The following is a 20,820-nucleotide window of genomic DNA, read 5'->3' as shown; positions in this document are numbered from 1 at the left end:
GATCCTCAGACACCTTGTGAGACCATATGCTGGTGCGGTTGGCCCTGGGTTCCTCCTAATGCAAGACAATGCTAGACCTCATGTGGCTGAAATGTGTTAGCAGTTCCTGCAAGAGGAAGGCATTGATGCTATGGACTGGCCAGCCCGTCCCCCAGACCTGAATCCAATTGAGCATATCTGGGACATCATGTCTCGCTCGATCCACCAACGCCATGTTGCACCACAGACTGTCCAGGAGTTGGCGGATACTTTAGTCCTGGAGGAGATCCCTCAGGAGACCATCCGCCACCTCATCAGGAGCATGCCCAGGCGTTGTAGGGAGGTCATACAGGCACGTGAAGGCCACACACACTACTGAGCCTCATTTTGACTTGTTTTAGCCTCATTGACTCATTTTGACTTGTTTTAGCCTCATTGACTTGTTTTAGCCTCATTTTGACATTACATCAAAGTTGGATCAGCCTGTAGTGTGGTTTTCCATTTTAATTTTGAGTGTGACTCCAAATCCAGACCTCCATGGGTTGATAAATTTGATTTCCATTGCTAATTTTTGTGTGATTTTGTTGTCAGCACATTCAACTATGTAAAGAAAAAAGTATTTAATAAGAATATTTCATTCATTCAGATCAAGGATGTGTTATTTTAGTGTTCCCTTTATTTTTTTGAGCAGTGTATATATACAGTGTGTGCAAATGTAGTAAGATAAGAGAGGTAAGGCAATAAATAGGCCATAGTAACGAAATAATTACAATTTAGCAATTAAACACTGGAGTGATAGATGTGCAGAAGATGAATGTGCAGTAAAGATACTGGGGTGCAAAGGAGCAAAAAAAAAATAACAATATGGGGATGAGGTAGTTGGGTGGGCTATTTACAGATGGGCTGATTATAGGTGCAATGATCAGTAAGCTGCTCTGACAGCTGATGCTTAATACATTTAGTGAGGGAGATATAAGACTCCAGGTTCAGTGATTTTTGCAATTCGTTCCTGTCATTGGCAGCAGAGAACTGGAAGAAAAGGTGGCCAAAGAGAAGTTGGCTTTGGGGATGACCAGTGAAATATTCCTGCTGAAGCACGTGCTACGGGTGGGTGACCAGTGAGCTGAGATAAGGCAGGGCTTTACCTAGCAGCAATTTATAGATGTGGTCATCTATAAGCCAGTGGGTTTGGCGACGAGTATGAAGCGAGGGCCAGCCAACAAGAGCATACAGGTCGCAGTGGTGGGTTGTATATGATGCTTTGACAAAACAGATGCTTGACATTATGGGAAAATCCAAAGAAATCAGCCAAGACCTCAGAAAAAATGGTAGACCTCCACAAGTCTGGTTCATCCTTGGGAGCATTTTCCAAATGCCTGAAGGTACCAGGTTTGTCTGTACAAACAATAGTACACAAGTATAAACACCATGGGCATACAGTCATACCGCTCAGGAAGGAGACACATTCTGTCTCCTAGAGATGAACGTACTTTGGTGGAAAAAGTGCAAATCAATCCCAGAACAACAGCAAAGGACCTTGTGAAAATGCTGGAGGAAACAGGTACAAGAGTATCTATATCCACAGTAAAACAAGTCCTATATCGACATAACCTGAAAGGCCGCTCAGCAAGGAAGAAGCCACTGCTCCAAAACTGCCATAAAAAAGCTACGGTTGGCAACTGCACATGGGGACCAAGATCATACTTTTTGGAGAAACGTTCTCTGGTTTGATGAAAAAAAAATAGAAATGTTTAGCCATAATGACCGTCATTATGTTTGGAGGAAAAAGTGGTAGGCTTACAAGCCGAAGAACACCATCCCAACCGTGAAGCACGGGGGTGGCAGCATCATGTTGTGAGGGTGGCAGCATCATGTTGTGGGGGTGGCAGAGTCATGTTGTGGGGGTGGCAGAGTCATGTTATGTGGGTGGCAGAGTCATGTTGTGGGGGTGGCAGAGTCACGTTGTGGGGGTGGCAGAGTCACGTTGTGGGGGTGGCAGAGTCACGTTGTGGGGGTGGCAGAGTCACGTTGTGGGGGTGGCAGAGTCACGTTGTGGGGGTGGCAGAGTCATGTTGTGGGGGTGGCAGAGTCACGTTGTGGGGGTGGCAGCATCACGTTGTGGGGGTGGCAGCATCATGTTGTGGGGGTGGCAGCATCATGTTGTGGGGTGGCAGCATCATGTTGTGGGGGTGGCAGCATCATGTTGTGGGGGTGGCAGCATCATGTTGTGGGGGTGGCAGCATCATGTTGTGCGGTGGCAGCATCATGTTGTGGGGGTGGCAGCATCATGTTGTGGGGGTGGCATCATCATGTTGTGGGGGTGGCATCATCACGTTGTGGGGGTGGCAGAGTCACGTTGTGGGGGTGGCAGAGTCACGTTGTGGGGGTGGCAGAGTCACGTTGTGGGGGTGGCAGAGTCACGTTGTGGGGATGGCAGAGTCACGTTGTGGGGGTGGCAGCATCATGTTGTGGGGGTGGCAGCATCATGTTGTGGGGTGGCAGCATCACATTGTGGGGGTGGCAGCATCATGTTGTGGGGGTGCTTTGCTGCAGGAGGGACTGGTGCAAAATAGATTGCACCGTGAGAAAGAAAATTATGTGGATATATTGAAGCAACATTATGTGGATATATTGAAGCAACATCTCAAGACATCAGTCAGGAAGTTAACACTTGGTCACAAATGGGTCTTCCAAATGGACAATTACCCCAAGCATACTTCCAAAGTAAAAATAACAAAGTCAAGGTATTGGAGTGGTGATCACAAATCCCTGACCTCAATCCCATAGAGGGCTGAACTGAAAAAGTGTGTGCGAGCAAGGAGGCCTACAAACCTGACTCAGTTACACCAGCTCTGTCAGGAGGAATGGGACAAAATTCACCCAACTTATTGTGGAAAGCTTGTGGAAGGCTTCCCAAAATGTTTGAACCAAGTTAAACAATTTGAAGGCAATGCTACCAAATACTAATTGCGTGTATGTAAACTTCTGACCCACTGGGAATGTGATGAAAGAAATAAAAGCTGAAATAAATCATTCTCTCTTCTATTATTCTGACATTTCACTTTCTTATAATGAAGTGGTGATCCTGACGGACCTAAAACAGGGAATTTTTACTTGGAATAAATGTCAAGATTTGTGAAAAACAGAGTTTCAATGTCTTTGGCTAAGGTGTATGTAAACTTCCTGCTTCCACTGTATACATATGTATATATATTTTTACTGAACAAACATATAAACACACCATATCACCATTTCAAAGATTTGACTGAGTTACTGTTCACATAAAGAAATCAGTCAATTGAAATAAATGTATTAGGCCCTAATCTATGGATTTCAGTTGACTAGGCAGGGGCGCAGCTTTGTTACAAGTGGTCAGCGGTTGTGAGGCCGTTTGGACGTAATGCCAAATTCTCTATAACAGTGGATCCCAAACGTTTATAGTCCCGTACCCCTTCAAACATTATGTTGTGTGACAAAACTGCACATTTTAGAGTGGCCTTTTATTGTCCCCAGCACAAGGTGCACCTGTGTAATGATCATGGTGTTTAATCAGCTTCTTCATATGCCACACCTGTCAGGTGGATGGATTATCTTGGCAAAGGAGAAATGCTCACTAATAAGGATGTAAACAAATTTGTGCAACAACATTTGAGAGAAATACGTGTTTTGTGCGTCTAGAATTTATTTCAACTCATGAAACATGACTTTACATGTTGCTTTGATATTTATGTTCTGTGTCAGAAACCTTCCAGGGAAGCTCATCTGCGTACTCGGCGTTCTCACCAGCAGCTTAACCTAAAGGAAGTTAGGCATCCGAATTCAGTGGGGAAATACTCACCTTCGATGGCCACTGGCACGCTGGAGAAGTGTGCTCTTCATGGGGGAATCTGGGTTTCAACTGTACCGGGCAGATGGCATTGTGTGGGCAAGCGGTTTGCTGATGTCAACGCTGTGAACAGAGTGCCCTTTGGTGGCAGTGGGGTTATGGTATGGGCAGGCATCAGTTACAGACAATGAACACACTTACATGTTATCAATGCCACTGGCTACACACTGGTTGGATCAATGTTGTTTCAACGTTGTTTCCACGTCATTTCACAAACAAAATTGTTGAATTGACATCTGTGCCAAGTGGGCAGACACTTAATGTGAGTCTGGACAGGGGAGGATGGGTGATAGGATGTCTAGCTATCTGGAGACAGGGGAGCAGTATTGATGCTATGCCTCACAGTCTACAGATAGGTTGTTGAAAAACCTGGGGTGACAATACCCTACACTCTCCCCTGTCTCCAGATAGCTACTCATCCTATCACCCATCCTCCCCTGTCTCCAGATAGCTAGACATCCTATCACCCATCCTCCCCTGTCTCCAGATAGCTAGACATCCTATCACCCATCCTCCCCTGTCTCCAGATAACTAGACATCCTATCACCCATCCTCCCCTATCTCCAGATAGCTACTCATCCTATCACCCATCCTCCCCTGTCTCCAGATAGCTAGACATCCTATCACCCATCCTCTGGAGACCTCAGGTGCTAGCAGTGACAACAGTCTTCTGGCACACAGGAATCCTATCAGTCTGCTTCATGGGATGTCATTGTAATCAGGTTTCGTGCTAAACAGGTGTCTTTAGACTGAATAATTCCACAGTCTTGCCTTAGGCGTTTCTCATTTCAAGAGAGAGAGAGAGAGTGAAGAAAGACGAGTGAGGAGTGGAGGAAAAGTAACAGCTAGCAAGCACCTGAACTTGACAAGAATCTCTTTAAAGCCTGCATGAGCCTAGTACAGGATGTGAGCAGCATCAGATTTCTCAGGTGCCAAGTACAGAGAGGCCGGACTTGGATATCTCTCTGCTACAGAGAGGCCGGATTTGGATATCTCTTGCTAAGTTTATGTTACACACTCAAACAATTATACATGTGCACACATAAGCACACACAAACATACCCCCCCACCCCCACACACACAAACATCACAAACACAAATATACCCCTCCATCCCACACACACACACATCACACACACAAACATACCCCTCCACCCCCCACACACGCACATCACACACACAAACATACCCCTCCACCCCACACACACACACACAAACATACCCCTCCACCCCACACACACACACACAAACATACCCCTCCACCCCCCTCCACCCCCCACACACACACAAACATACCCCTCCACCCCCCCCCCCCCCCCACACACACACACACAAACATACCCCTCCACCCCCCCACACACACACACACACAAACATACCCCTCCACCCCCCCCCCCCCACACACACACACAAACATACCCCTCCACCCCCCTCCACCCCCCCCCCCCACACACACACACAAACATACCCCTCCACCCCCCCACACACACAAACATACCCCTCCACACTCCACCCCCCCCCCCCCCCCCCACACACACACACACACACAAACATACCCCCCTCCCCCACACTCTCTCTAATTTGATGTTGTTGTTGACTCTCTGCCTGTCACACAGCAGTCCTCCACGGTGGACCTGATGATCAGAAGCATCTTACTGCAGCATGCTGGGAAATACAGCTGCCGGGCTCAGACCAGCGCTGACACTTTGTTTGCTGAGGCTGAAGTCCTTGTCAGAGGTGAGTTCATTATCTCTCAAGTCGACAGTAGGAACATGGGGCATTTGGGAACTAGCCCGAACCTACCCCCTGTGATAAACTAAACTATCAGGGGGATGAGAAAAAGCTGACTGTGGATTAGTAGTTAGGGGGGCTAATTTCTACCTACTACCTTGTTATCTGTAGGTTGCCTCTGTACTGTAGCTCTCAGAGAGAGAGAGAGAGAGAGAGAGAGAGAGAGAGAGAGAGAGAGAGAGAGAGAGAGAGAGAGAGAGAGAGAGAGAGAGAGAGAGAGAGAGAGAGAGAGAGAGAGAGAGAGAGAGAGAGAGAGAGAGAGAGAGAGAGAGAGAGAGAGAGAGAGAGAGAGAGAGAGAGAGAGAGAGAGAGAGAGAGAGAGAGAGAGAGAGAGAGAGAGAGAGAGAGAGAGAGAGAGAGAGAGAAATGCATGCCCCTAATCCCCTGATCCAGGGTCATATTTTGTTTCATCCTCTAATGGTTAAGGTTACATTTATCCTATACCTGTGGTTTGGGTCACATTCAACCCTCCTCCTGATACTATCACTCAACCTCTCTGACACGGATCACTGCTTGCCTCCTGCTACATCACCCATGGAGGGTTACACTGTGTGATTGGTATTACACTGAAAATCCCCTTTCATTTTGACGGGATGAGGAGGGATGGAGGAAGAGGAGAAGGAGGAAGAGGAGGAGGACGATGAAAAGGAGGAGGAATATGAGGAGGATGAGGAAGAGGAGGAAGATGATGAAGAAGATTAGGTTGAGGTGGAAGAAGTGGCGGCAGATGAGTAAGATGAAGAGGAGGAATAGAAGAAGGAGGGGAGGAGGACAGGAGGAGGAGAGGGGGACAGGGGGAAGACAGGAGGAGGACAGGAGGAGGATAAGGGGAGGAGGAGAAGAGGACAGGGGGAGGAGGAGAGGAGGACAGGAGGAGAAGAGGAGAAGGGGAAGAGGACAGGGGGAGGACAGGAAGAGGAGGAGATGAGGACAGGGGGAAGAGGAAAGGACAGGAGGAGGAGGAGGACAGGGGGAGGAGGAGGGGGACAGGAGGAGGAGGAGGAGCACTGGAGAGATGCTATCAGAGTCGGTGCAGCCAGCTGGTTTCTCCACGCATCGCGCAGACAGAAACAAACATCTTTCTGGTAAGAAGAGGGGCGGGGGCGTATGCTTCATGGTTAACGTGACGTGGTGTGGCCAAAACAACATACAGGAACTCAAGTCCTTCTGTTCACCTGATTTAGAATTCCTCACAATCAAATGTCGACCGCATTATCTACCAAGGGAATTCTCTTCGATTATAATCACAGCCGTATATATTCCCCCCCAAGCAGACACATCGATGGCTCTGAACATACTTTATTTGACTCTGTGCAAACTGGAATCCATTTATCCGGAGGCTGCATTCATTGTAGCTGGGGATTTTAACAAGGCTAATCTGAAAACAAGACTCCCTAAATTTTAAAAGCATATCGATTGCGCAACCAGGGGTGGAAAAACCTTGGATCACTGCTATTCTAACTTCCGCGACGCATATAAGGCCCTGCCCCGCCCTCCTTTCGGAAAAGCTGACCACGACTACATTTTGTTGATCCCTGCCTACAGACAGAAACTAAAACAAGAAGCTCCCACGCTGAGGTCTGTTCAACGCTGGTCCGACCAATCTGACTCCACACTCCAAGACTGCTTCCATCACGTGGACTGGGATATGTTTCGTATTGCGTCAGACAACAACATTGACGAATACGCTGATTCGGTGAGCGAGTTCATTAGAACGTGCGTTGAAAATGTCGTTCCCATAGCAACGATTAAAACATTCCCAAACCAGAAACCGTGGATTGATGGCAGCATTCGCGTGAAACTGAAAGCGCAAACCACTGCTTTTAATCAGGGCAAGGTGACCGGAAACATGACCGAATACAAACAGTGTAACTATTCCCTCCGCAAGGCAATCAAACAAGCTAAGCGTCAGTATAGAGACAAAGTAGAATCTCAATTCAACGGCTCAGACACAAGAGGTATGTGGCAGGGTCTACAGTCAATCACGGATTACAAAAAGAAAACCTGGCGCCGTCACGGACCAGGATGTCTTGCTCCCAGGCAGACTAAATAACTTTTTTGCCCGCTTTGAGGACAATACAGTGCCACTGACACGGCCCGCAACTAAAACATGCGGACTCTCCTTCACTGCAGCCGATGTGAGGAAAACATTTAAACGTGTCAACCCTCGCAAGGCTGCAGGCCCAGACGGCATCCCCAGCCGCGCCCTCAGAGCATGCGCAGACCAGCTGGCTGGTGTGTTTACGGACATATTCAATCAATCCCTATCCCAGTCTGTTGTTCCCACATGCTTCAAGAGTGCCACCATTGTTCCTGTTCCGAAGAAAGCTAAGGTAGCTGAGCTAAACGACTACCGCCCAGTAGCACTCACTTCCGTCATCATGAAGTGCTTTGAGAGACTAGTCAAGGACCATATCACCTCCACCCTACCTGACACCCTAGACCCACTCCAATTTGCTTACCGCCCAAATAGGTCCACAGACGATGCAATCTCAACTACAATGCACACTGCCCTAACCCATCTGGACAAGAGGAATACCTATGTGAGAATGCTGTTCATCGACTACAGCTCAGCATTTAACACCATAGTGCCCTCCAAGCTCGTCATCAAGCTCGAGACCCTGGGTCTTGACCCCGCCCTGTGCAACTGGGTACTGGACTTCCTGACGGGCCGCCCCCAGGTGGTGAGGGTAGGCAACAACATTTCCACCCCGCTGATCCTCAACACTGGGGCCCCACAAGGGTGCGTTCTGAGCCCTCTCCTGTACTCCCGGTTCACCCACGACTACGTGGCCACGCACGCCTACAACTCAATCATCAAGTTTGCGGACGACACAACAGTGGTAGGCTTGATTACCAACAACGACGAGACGGCCTACAGGGAGGAGGTGAGGGCCCTCGGAGTGTGGTGTCAGGAAAATATCCTCACACTCAACGTCAACAAAACTAAGGAGATGATTGTGGACTTCAGGAAACAGCAGAGGGAACATCCCCCCTATCCACATCGATGGAACAGTAGTGGAGAGGGTAGTAAGTTTTAAGTTCCTCGGCGTACACATCACAGACAAACTGAATTGGTCCACCCACACAGACTGCATCGTGAAGAAAGCGCAGCAGCGCCTCTTCAACCTCAGGAGGCTGAAGAAATTTGGCTTGTCACCAAAAGAACTCACAAACTTCTACAGATGCACAATCGAGAGCATCCTGTCGGGCTGTATCACCGCCTGGTACGGCAACTGCTCTGCCCACAACCGTAAGGCTCTCCAGAGGGTAGTGAGGTCTGCACAACGCATCACCGGGGGCAAACTACCTGCCCTCCAGGACACCTACACCACCCGATGTCACAGGAAGGCCATAAAGATCATCAAGGACAACAACCACCCGAGCCACTGCCTGTTCACCCCGCTATCATCCAGAAGGCGAGGTCAGTACAGGTGCATCAAAGCTGGGACCGAGAGACTGAAAAACAGCTTCTATCTCAAGGCCATCAGACTGTTAAACAGCCACCACTAACATTGAGTGGCTGCAGCCAACACACTGACTCAACTCCAGCCACTTTAATAATGGGAATTGATGGGAAATGATGTAAAATATATCACTAGCCACTTTAAACAATGCTACCTAATATAATGTTTACATACCCTACATTATTCATCTCATATGTATATGTATATACTGTACTCTATATCATCTACTGCATCTTTATGTAATACATGTATCACTAGCCACTTTAAACTATGCCACTTTGTTTACATACTCATCTCATATGTATATACTGCACTCAATACCATCTACTGTATCTTGCCAATGCCGCTCTGTACCATCACTCATTCATATATCTTTATGTACATATTCTTTATCCCTTTACACTTGTGTGTATAAGGTAGTAGTTTTGGAATTGTTAGCTAGATTACTTGTTGGTTATTACTGCATTGTCGGAACTAGAAGCACAAGCATTTCGCTACACTCACATTAACATCTGCTAACCATGTGTATGTGACAAATACCATTTGATTTGATTTGATTTGGTTTGATTTGAGGAGGACAGGATGAGGAGGAGGAGGTGGAGGAGGTGGAGTAGAGGAGGACAGGAGGAGATGAGGACAGGAGGAGGAGGGGGGCAGGAGGTGGAGGTGGAGGAGAAGAGGACAGGAGGAGGAGTAGGAGGAGGAGGAGGAGGAGGAGGAGGAGGGATTTGTTTGAATAGAACAAAGTATTGGCCTGTTTGAATGTCTCAGCAGTCTCAGCAGGAGGAGGAGAAGAGGACAGGGGGAGGAGGAAAGGAGGGACAGGGGAAGGAGGAGGACAGGAGGAGGAGGACAGGATTATAAGGGGAAGAGGAGAAGAGGACAGGGGGAGGACATTAGGAGGAGGAGAGGAGGACAGGGGGAAGAGGAAACGACAGGAGGAGGAGGAGGAGGACAGAGGGAGGAGTAGAAGGACAGGAGGAGGAGGAGGAGGAGGAGGAGGAGGAGGAGGAGGAGGAGGACAGGGAGAGGAGGACGACAGGGGGAGGAGGACAGGTCGATGACAGGAGAAGGAGGAGAGGAGGACAGGGGAGAAAAGGACAGGAGAAGAGGAGGACAGGAGGAGGAGGAGGAGGACAGCAGGAGGAGGAGAAGAGAACAGGAGGAGGACAGGACTAGGAGAGGAGGACAGGGGGAGGAGGAGGAGGAGGAGAAGAGAACAGGAGGAGGACAGGGGGAAGAAGAAAGGACAGGAGGAGGAGGAGGACATGGGGAGGAGTAGGAGGACAGGAGGACAGGAGGAGGAGGAGGACGAGGAGGACAGGGTAGGAGGACAGGGGGAGGACAGGAGAAGGAGAAGAGGAGGACAGGGGGAGAAGAGGACAGGAGAAGAGGAGGACAGGAGGAGGAGGAGGACAGCAGGAGGAGGAGAAGAGAACAGGAGGAGGACAGGGGGAAGAGGAAAGGACAGGAGGAGGAGAGGGACATGGGGAGGAGGAGGAGGACAGGAGGAGTACAGGGAGATCAGGAGGAGGACAGGGGGAGGAGGAGGAGGACAGGGGGAGGAGGAGGACAGGGGGAGAAGAAGACAGGAGAAGAGGAGGACAGAAGAAGGAGGAGGAGGACAGCAGGAGGAGGAGAAGAGAACTGGAGGAGGACAAGGACTAGGAGAGGAGGACAGGAGGAGGACAAGAGGGGATGAGGACAGGAGGAGATGAGGACAGGAGGAAGAGGAGGACAGGAGGAGGATGACAGGAGGAGGGATTTGTTTGAACAGAACCAAGTATTGGCCTGTTTGAATGTCTCAGCAGGTCACTATTTTGTCTCCTGCTGCATCACCCATGGAGGGCCCTTAACAGGCTCTTTTAGTGAAAAGATGAGATGGGCTTCCTTCCCTGAGCTACACTCTAATGTCTGAATCTGACTCCACCATGATCTATTCTCCACCATTCAGATTACTTATTAAATTCACCATGCCACATGGCTCGCTCATAGTCCTCTCAATAGACATGGGAATCACACAGGAATCAAATGGAGCTCAATGACACCCTAATGATTTCCTAAATTCTGTTAACTCACTCGTGTGCAGTGATTTGATGGTTTGATGGTTTCATACACCTCGGTTTTAATGACTGACTGACTGCTGTGGAGCAGAACCTATTAAGGGCCATACAGACCAGACAGGGAAACGTATTTCACGCTGTTCATCCAGACTAAAAAAAACAATCCTCCTCTACTGGTTAGCTAGTTCCCATGGCGACACAGAATGCATATTAAATATTAATATCCCTCCTCGGAATGCAAATGTAACTTTCAAACCGACCCTTTTGTGGACCCTTCTCTGAGATACACAGCGTTGGTTTTCATTGGCCAGCACCAGCTGTCAGGAGAGGTTGATTTCCAGCGTGTCTCTCACGGCTCCTCCTGTCCTCTCCTTCAGACTTTTTGGAATGTGTGTTTGTATGTGTTGCACCACTTGCAGATTACACATACTTCAGATGAAGCTGCTGAGGTAAGCATATGTTTGACAGTTTGAAACCGGAGAAGGGTCCACATCCACACCATCACATAATCATGAAGTGATTGAAATAAAAACCTCATTCGTATTCATTTTAATACCAAATTTGCAAGCCTGGGCACCCTCCAGGCCTCCCACTTCTTGTGTTGTGTTTTAACTTTGACCTGTGCCGCTTTGGGCTGGCCTTCTGGGCAAGGTGAGTCTTTAGTTGAGCCCTGTGCCGCTTTGGGCTGGCCTTCTGGGCAAGGTAAGTCTTTAGCTGATCCCTGAGCCGCTTTGGGCTGGCCTTCTGGGCAAGGTGAGTCTTTAGATGATCGCTGAGCGGCTTTGGGCTGGCCTTCTGGGCAAAGTGAGTCTGTCTCCCCCAGTATCTCAGGTTCCCTCTAGATCAGACTGTCTCCACCAGTATCTCAGGTTCCCTCTAAATCAGACTGTCTCCACCAGTATCTCAGGTTCCCTCTAAATCATGATTTATACTGTCTCCCCCAGTATCTCAGGTTCCCTCTAGATCAGACTGTCTCCACCAGTATCTCAGGTTCCCTCTAGATCAGACACAACCACAACTGGTACAGATTCAGGTTCCCTCTAGATCAGACTGTCTCCACCAGTATCTCAGGTTCCCTCTAAATCAGACTGTCTCCACCAGTATCTCAGGTTCCCTCTAAATCATAATTTATACTGTCTCCAACAGTATAAAATTGTATTTGTCATGCTTGGTAACAACCGGTGTGGACTAACTAACTACTATCTATCCTACCCTGTCTTTCTAAGGTCTTCGAAAGCCAAGTCAACAAACAGATTACCGACCATTTCTAATCCCGCCATACCTTCTTCGCTATGCAATCTTGTTTCAGATCTGGTCATGGGTGCACCTCAGCCACACTCAAGGTTCTAAACGACATCATAACCGCCATCGATAAGAGACAATACTGTGCAGCCATATTCATCGACCTGGCCAAGGCTTTCGACTATGTCAATTACAACATTCTTATTGGCAGACTCGACAGCCTTGGTTTCTCAAATGATTGCCTAGCCTGGTTTACCAACTACTTCTCAGACAGAGTTCAGTGTGTCAAATCGGAGGGCCTGTTGTCCAGATCTCTTGAAGTCTCTATGGGGGTGCCACAGGGTTCAACCCTCGGGCCGACTCTCTTCTCTGTATACATCAATGATGTTGCTCTTGCTGCTGGTGATTCTCTGATACACCTCTACGCAGACGACACCATTCTGTATACTTCTGGCCCTTCTTTGGACACTGTGTTAACTAACCTCCAGACAAGCTTCAATGCCATACAACTCCCCTTCCGTGGCCTCCAACTGCTCTTAAATGCAAGTAAAACTAAATGCATGCTATTCAACCGATCGCTGCCTGCACCTGGCCGCCCGTCCAGAATCACTACTCTGGACGGTTCAGAGTTAGAATATGTGGACAACTATAAATACCTAGGTGTCTGGTTAGACTGTAAACTCTCCTTTCAGACTCACATTAAGCATCTCCAATCCAAAATTAAATCTAGAATCGGCTTCCTATATCGCAACAAAGCATCCTTCACTCATGCTGCCAAACATACCCTCGTAAAACTGACCATCCTACCGATCATCGACTTCGGTGATGTCATCTATAAAATAGCCTCCAACACTCTACTCAACAAACTGGATGCAGTCTAACACAGTGCTATCCATTTTGTCACCAAAGCCCCATATACTACCCACCGCTGTGGCTTGTACGCTCTCGTTGGCTGGCCCTCGCTTTATACTCGTCGCCAAACCCACTGGCTCCAGGTCATCTACAAGTCTCTGCTAAGTAAAGCCCCGGCCTATCTCAGCTCACTGGTCACCATAGCAGCACCCACTCGTAGCACGCACTCCAGCAGGTACAGCAGGTACAGTGCCTTGCGAAAGTATTCGGCCCCCTTGAACTTTGCGACCTTTTGCCACATTTCAGGCTTCAAACATAAAGATATAAAACTGTATTTTTTTGTGAAGAATCAAAAACAAGTGGGACACAATCATGAAGTGGAACGACATTTATTGGATATTTATTGGATATTTCAAACTGATGGTTCAAATTGATGGGAAGATGGATGGAGCCAAATACAGGACCATTCTGGAAGAAAACCTGATGGAGTCTGCAAAAGACCTGAGACTGGGACGGAGATTTGTCTTCCAACAAGACAATGATCCAAAACATAAAGCAAAATCTACAATGGAATGGTTCAAAAATAAACATATCCAGGTGTTAGAATGGCCAAGTCAAAGTCCAGACCTGAATCCAATCGAGAATCTGTGGAAAGAACTGAAAACTGCTGTTCACAAATGCTCTCCATCCAACCTCACTGAGCTCGAGCTGTTTTGCAAGGAGGAATGGGAAAACATTTCAGTCTCGCAAAACTGATAGAGACATACCCCAAGCGACTTACAGCTGTAATCGCAGCAAAAGGTGGCGCTACAAAGTATTAACTTAAGGGGGCTGAATAATTTTGCACGCCCAATTTTTCAGTTTTTGATTTGTTAAAAAAGTTTGAAATATCCAATAAATGTCGTTCCACTTCATGATTGTGTCCCACTTATTGTTGATTCTTCACAAAAAAATACAGTTTTATATCTTTATGTTTGAAGCCTGAAATGTGGCTAAAGGTCGCAAAGTTCAAGGGGGCCGAATACTTTCGCAAGGCACTGTATATCTCACTGGTCACCCACTAAGCCAATTCCTCCCTTGGTCGTCTTCCCTGCCAATTCCTCCTTTGGTCGTTCTCTGCTGCCAATGACTGGAACGAACTGCAACAATCTCTGAAGCTGGAGACTCATATCTCCCTCACTAGCTTTAAGCGCCAGCTGTCAGAGCAGCTCACAGATCACTACACCTGTACATAGCCCATCTGTAAACAGCCCATCTATCTACCTACCTCATCCCCATACTGTATTTATTTATTTATCTTGTTCCTTTGCACCCCAGTATCTCTACTTGCACATTCATCTTCTGTACATCTACCATTCCAGTGTTTAATTGCTATATTGTAATTACTTCGCCACCATGGCCTATTTATTGCCTTAACTCCCTTATCTTACCTCATTTGCACTCACTGTATATAGACTTCTTGTTTTGTTTTGTTCTACTGACTTGGGGGGTGCACCTGTACCAGACTGGGGGGGGGGGCACCTGTGCCAGACTGGGGGGGACAGACCAGGGCAGGGGGGGAGACACCTGTACCAGACTGGGAGAGACAGACTGGGGAGGGGCACCTGTACCAGACTGGGAGAGACAGACCGGGGGGGCACCTGTACCAGACTGGGAGAGACAGACTGGGGGGGGGGCATCTGTACCAGACTGGGAGAGACAGACCAGGGCAGGGGGGGGCACCTGTACCAGACTGGGAGAGACAGACTGGGGAGGGGCACCTGTACCAGACTGGGAGAGACAGACCGGGGGGGCACCTGTACCAGACTGGGAGAGACAGACTGGGGGGGGGGCATCTGTACCAGACTGGGAGAGACAGACCAGGGCAGGGGGGGGGCACCTGTACCAGACTGGGAGAGACAGACCAGAGTAGGGGGGGGGGGGGGGGCAAGACCATGAAGATGATATAATCGCAAACCAGAACGGTAATAAAAATCGCTAAAATCCAGACCAGAGTAGATGGTCACATAAAAGCAGGGAGCAAAATGTTTGGTGATCAGTTCCAGTGTGATAGAGGAGGGACATACATGTGAGATGAGTAAAGCAGCAGGTAAACATTATTAAAGTGACTAGTGTTCCATTATTAAAGTGACTAGTGTTCCATTATTAAAGTGACTAGTGTTCCATTATTAAAGTGACTAGTGTTCCATTATTAAAGTGACTAGTGTTCCATTATTAAAGTGACTAGTGTTCCATTATTAAAGTGACTAGTGTTCCATTATTAAAGTGACCAGTGTTCCATTATTAAAGTGACTAGTGTTCCATTATTAAAGTGACCAGTTATTCCATGTCTATGTATATTGGGCAGCAACTTTTAACCTTTCTGATCTCCCCATCCCGGATCCGGGATCGTGAATACAGACTCAAGCTCATTACCATAACGCAACGTTAACTATTCATGAAAATCGCAAATGAAATGAAATAAATATGCTAGCTCTCAAGCTTAGCCTTTTGTTAACAACACTGTCATCTCAGATTTTCAAAATATGCTTCTCAACCATTGCAAAACAAGCATTTGTGTAACAGTATTGATGGCTAACATAGCATTTAGCATTAGCATTCAGCTGGCAACATTTACACAAAAAAACAGAAAAGCATTCAAATAAAATCATTTACCTTTGAAGAACTTCAGATGTTTTCAATGAGGAGACTCTCAGATAGCAAATGTTCAGTTTTTCCTGAAAGATTATTTGTTTAGGACAAATCGCTCCGTTTTCTGCGTCACGTTTAGCTATGAAAAAACCCCTGTATCCAGGATTGTGTAAATCTATCAGCAAGCTCATTAGCATAACACAACGTTAACTATTTATGAAAATCGCAAATGAAATGAAATAAATATGCCATCTCTCAAGCTTAGCCTTTTGTAAACAACACTGTCATCTCAGATTTTCAAAATATGCTTCTCAACCATAGGAAAACAATCATTTGTGTAAAAGTAGCTAGCTAGCGTTAGCATTTAGCGTTAGCATTTAGCGTTAGCATTTAGCGTTAGCATTAGCGTTAGCATCCAGCACGCAACATTAACAAAAACATAAAAGCCTTCAAATAAAATAATTTACCTTTGAAGAACTTCTGATGTTTTCAATGAGGATACTCTCAGTTAGATAGCAGATGCTCAGTTTTTCCAAAAAGATTCCTTGTGTATTAGAAATAGCTCCGTTTTATACATCACATTTGGCTACCAAAAAAAATCCGAAAATTCAGTCCTCAAAACGCGAACTTTTTTCCAAATTAACTCCATAATATCGACTGAAAACATGGCAAACGTTGTTTAGAATCAATCATCAAGGTGTTTTTCACATATCTGTTCATTGATACATCGTTCTTGGACACATGCTTTCTCCCCTGAATCAAATGGTAAAGTAGAAGCAGCTGGCAATTGCGCACCGAATTCGACGCAGGACACCAGGCGGACACTTGGAAAATGTAGTCTCTTATGGTCAATCTTCCAATGATATGCCTACAAATACGTCACAATGCTGCTAAGACCTTGGGCGAACGACAGAAAGTGTAGGCTCATTCCTTGCGCAATCACAGCCATATAAGGAGACAATGGAAAACAGAGCTTCAGAAATTCTGCTAATTCCTGGTTGATGCATCATCTTGGTTTCGCCTGTAGAATGAGTTCTGGGGCACTTACAGACAAAATCTTTGCATATTCTGAAACTTCAGAGTGTTTTCTTTCCAAAACTGTCAAGAATATGCATAGTCGAGCATCTTTTCGTGACAAAATATCGCGCTTAAAACGGGAACGTTTTTTATCCAAAAATGAAATAGCGCCCCTAGAGCTCTAACAGGTTAAGGTGCAGGGTTGAGTAACTGGGTGGTAGCCAGCTGGTGATGGCTGTTTAACAGTCTGATGGACTTGAGATAGATACTGTTTTTCAGTCTCTCGGGCCCAGCTTTTATGCACCTGTACTGACCTCGACTTCTGGATGCTAGCGGGGTGAACAGGCTGTGGCTCGGGTGGTTGATGTCCTTGATTGTCTTTTTTGCCTTCCTGTGATATCGGGTGCTGTATGTGTCCTGGAGGGCAGGCAGTGTACACCCGGTGATGCGTTAAGCAGACCGCACCACCCTCTAGAGAGCCCTGCTGTTGCGGACGCTGCAGTTGCCGTACCAGGCGGTGATACAGCCTTACAGGAAGCTCTCAATTGTGGATCTTGTACATGTTGGAAAGAGTCTTAAGGGCAAAGCAAAAAATGTTCAGCCTCCTGAGGTTGAAGAGGCACTGTTGCACCTTCTTCACCACACTGTCAGTGATGTGTACTGCGAGGAACTTAGGGGCGTGCTCCCTCTGTTGTTCCTGAAGTCCTTGATCAGCTCCATTTAGTTGACGTTGAGGGAGAGGTTACTTTCCTAGCACCACTCCGCCAGGACTCTCACCTCCTCCCTGTAGGCCGTCTAATCATTGTTGGTAATCAGTCCCACTACTGTTGTGTCGTCTACAAACTTGATGATTGAGTTGACGTGCGTGGCCACACAGTCATGGGTGAACAGAGAGTACAGGGCTGAGCACGCACCCTTGTGGGGCACCTGTATAGAAGATCAGCGAAGTGGAGGTTTCGCACCTTCAGCAAACCTGGGCAAACTGTCAGGAAGTCCAGAACCCAGTTGCGTAGGGTGGGTTCAGACCCAGAGCCCCGAGCTTAATGATAAGCTTGGAGGGTACTATGGTGTTGAAAGCTGAGCTATAGTCAATGATTGACTCGTCTGTGGATCTATTGGGGTGGTATAAACTAATTGAAGTGGGTCTGGGGTGTCAGGTAAGGTAGAGGTGATATTACCTTTAACTAGCCTCTCAAAGCATGATGACAGAAGTGAGTGCTACAGGGCGATGAGTGAGTGCTACAGGGCGATAGTCATTTAGTTCAGTTACTTTCGTTTTCTTGGGTGCAGGAACAATGGTGGATATCTTGAAGCATGTGGGGACAGCAGACTGGGATAGAGAGAGATTGAATATGTCCGTAAACACACCAGCCAACTGGCCAGCACATGCTCTGAGGAAGCGGCTAGGGATGCCGTCTGGGCCGGCAGCCTTACGAGGGTTAATACCTTTAAATGTCTTACTCACGTCTGCAATGGAGAATGAGAGCGGGCTGCGTCGATGGCACTGTGTTATCCTCAAAGAGGGCGAAGAAGGTGTTTAGCTTCTCCGGCAGCAGGACGTTGGTGTCCAATATGTGGCTGGTTTTCCTTTTGTAATCCGTAGACCCTGCCACATACGTCTCGTTGAATTGCAACTCAACTTTGTTTCCGTACTGACATTTTGCTTGGTTGATTGCCTTATGGAGGGAATAACTACACTGTTTGTATTCATCCATATTCCCAGTCACCTTGTTAAATGCGTTCAGTTTTACGTGAAGGGTGCAATCTATCCACGGTTTCTGGTTTGGATAGGTTTAAATAGTCAAAATGGGAACAATATCCCATATACACTTCCTGATGAACTCAGTCACTGTCTCCATGTATACGTCAATGTTATTCTCAGAGGCTACCTGGAACATTTCCCAGTCCACGTGATCAAAATAATCTTGAAGCATGGATTCTAATTTGCCAGACCAGCGTTGAATAGACCTTAGCACGGGTACATCCTGTTTGAATTTCTGCTTATAGGAAGGGAGGAGCAAAATGGAGTTGTGATCTGATTTGCTGAAATGAGGGCAGGGGAGGGCCTTGTAGGCATTTCAAAAGGGGGAGTAGCAGTGGACAAGTGTTATACCAGAGCAACAACTACAGGTAATGTGTTGATAAAACTTCAGTAGCGTTTTCCTCAAATTTGCTTTGTTAAAATCCCCAGCTACAATAAATTCGGCCTCAGGATATGTGGTTTACAGTTTGCAAAAAGTCCAGTGTTCCTTGAGGGCCATCGTGGTATCGACTTGAGGGGGAATACATTTGATTGTGAGTTATTATAGGTCGGGTGAACAAAAGGTCTTGAGTTGCTGTTGTTTTTTTATTTCACCTTTATTTAACCAGTTGACCAGTTAAGAACAAGTTCTCATTTACAACTGCGACCTGGCCAAGATAAAGCAAAGCAGTGCGACAAAAACAACAACACAGAGTTACACATGAGATATTAACACTGGATTGAAAGATGTGCAGATGAGGTGTGATGTGCAAGTAGAAATACTGGTGCTCAAAAGGGCAGAAAATCAAAAACAAAAATGGGGATGATGTAGGTGGGTGGGCTATTTACATATGGGCTGTGTACAGCTGCAGCAATCGGTAAGCTGCTCTGACAGCTGATGCTTAAAGTTAGTGAGGGAGATATAATTCTCCAACTCCAGTGATTTTTGCAATTCGTTCCAGTCATTGGCAGCAGAGAACTGGAAGGAAAGGAGGCCAAAGGAGGTGTTGGCTTTGGGAACGACCAGTGAAATATACAGTGCCTTGCGAAAGTATTCGGCCCCCTTGAACTTTGCAACCTTTTGCCACATTTCAGGCTTCAAACATAAAGATATAAAACTGTATTTTTTTGTGAAGAATCAACAACAAGTGGGACACAATCATGAAGTGGAATGACATTTATTGGATATTTCAAACTTTTTTAACATATCAAAAACTGAAAAATTGGGCGTGCAAAATTATTCAGCCCCTTTACTTTCAGTGCAGCAAACTCTCTCCAGAAGTTCAGTGAGGATCTCTGAATGATCCAATGTTGACCTAAATGACTAATGATGATAAATACAATCCACCTGTGTGTAATCAAGTCTCCGTATAAATGCACCTGCACTGTGATAGTCTTAGAGGTCCGTTAAAAGCGCAGAGAGCATCATGAAGAACAAGGAACACACCAGGCAGGTCCGAGATACTGTTGTGAAGAAGTTTAAAGCCAGATTTGGATACAAAAATATTTCCCAAGCTTTAAACATCCCAAGGAGCACTGTGCAAGCGATAATATTGAAATGGAAGGAGTATCAGACCACTGCAAATCTACCAAGACCTGGCCGTCCCTCTAAACTTTCAGCTCATACAAGGAGAAGACTGATCAGAGATGCAGCCAAGAGGCCCATGATCACTCTGGATGAACTGCAGAGATCTACAGCTGAGGTGGGAGACTCTGTCCATAGGACAACAATCAGTCGTATATTGCACAAATCTGGCCTTTATGGAAGAGTGGCAAGAAGAAAGCCATTTCTTAAAGATATCCATAAAAAGTGTCGTTTAAAGTTTGCCACAAGCCACCTGGGAGACACACCAAACATGTGGAAGAAGGTGCTCTGGTCAGATGAAACCAAAATTGAACTTTTTGGCAACAATGCAAAACGTTATGTTTGGCGTAAAAGCAACAAAGCTGAACACACCATCCCCACTGTCAAACATGGTGGTGGCAGCATCATGGTTTGGGCCTGCTTTTCTTCAGCAGGGACAGGGAAGATGGTTAAAATTGATGGGAAGATGGATGGAGCCAAATACAGGACCATTCTGGAAGAAAACCTGATGGAGTCTGCAAAAGACCTGAGACTGGGACGGAGATTTGTCTTCCAACAAGACAATG

The 20,820-nt window shown here is 46.8% G+C and overlaps 1 protein-coding gene across 1 annotated transcript in view; it reads left to right on the top strand.

Moving 5' to 3' along the window:
• Positions 1–20,820, top strand: part of cntn5 (contactin 5) — a 559,219-nt gene that overhangs the window by 453,889 nt on the left and 84,510 nt on the right. The window contains exon 15 of the mRNA XM_090219183.1: positions 5,482–5,602. Coding sequence (XP_090075309.1) covers positions 5,482–5,602 — 121 coding nt within the window. The remainder of the gene's footprint in view (positions 1–5,481; positions 5,603–20,820) is intronic.

Source organism: Oncorhynchus mykiss, chromosome 24 (assembly GCF_057628025.1).
Source record: "Oncorhynchus mykiss isolate SJ-2025 chromosome 24, ASM5762802v1, whole genome shotgun sequence".
In the NCBI taxonomy this organism is placed as follows: Eukaryota; Metazoa; Chordata; class Actinopteri; order Salmoniformes; family Salmonidae; genus Oncorhynchus; species Oncorhynchus mykiss.
This window is presented reverse-complemented; position numbering and strand designations above follow the sequence as displayed.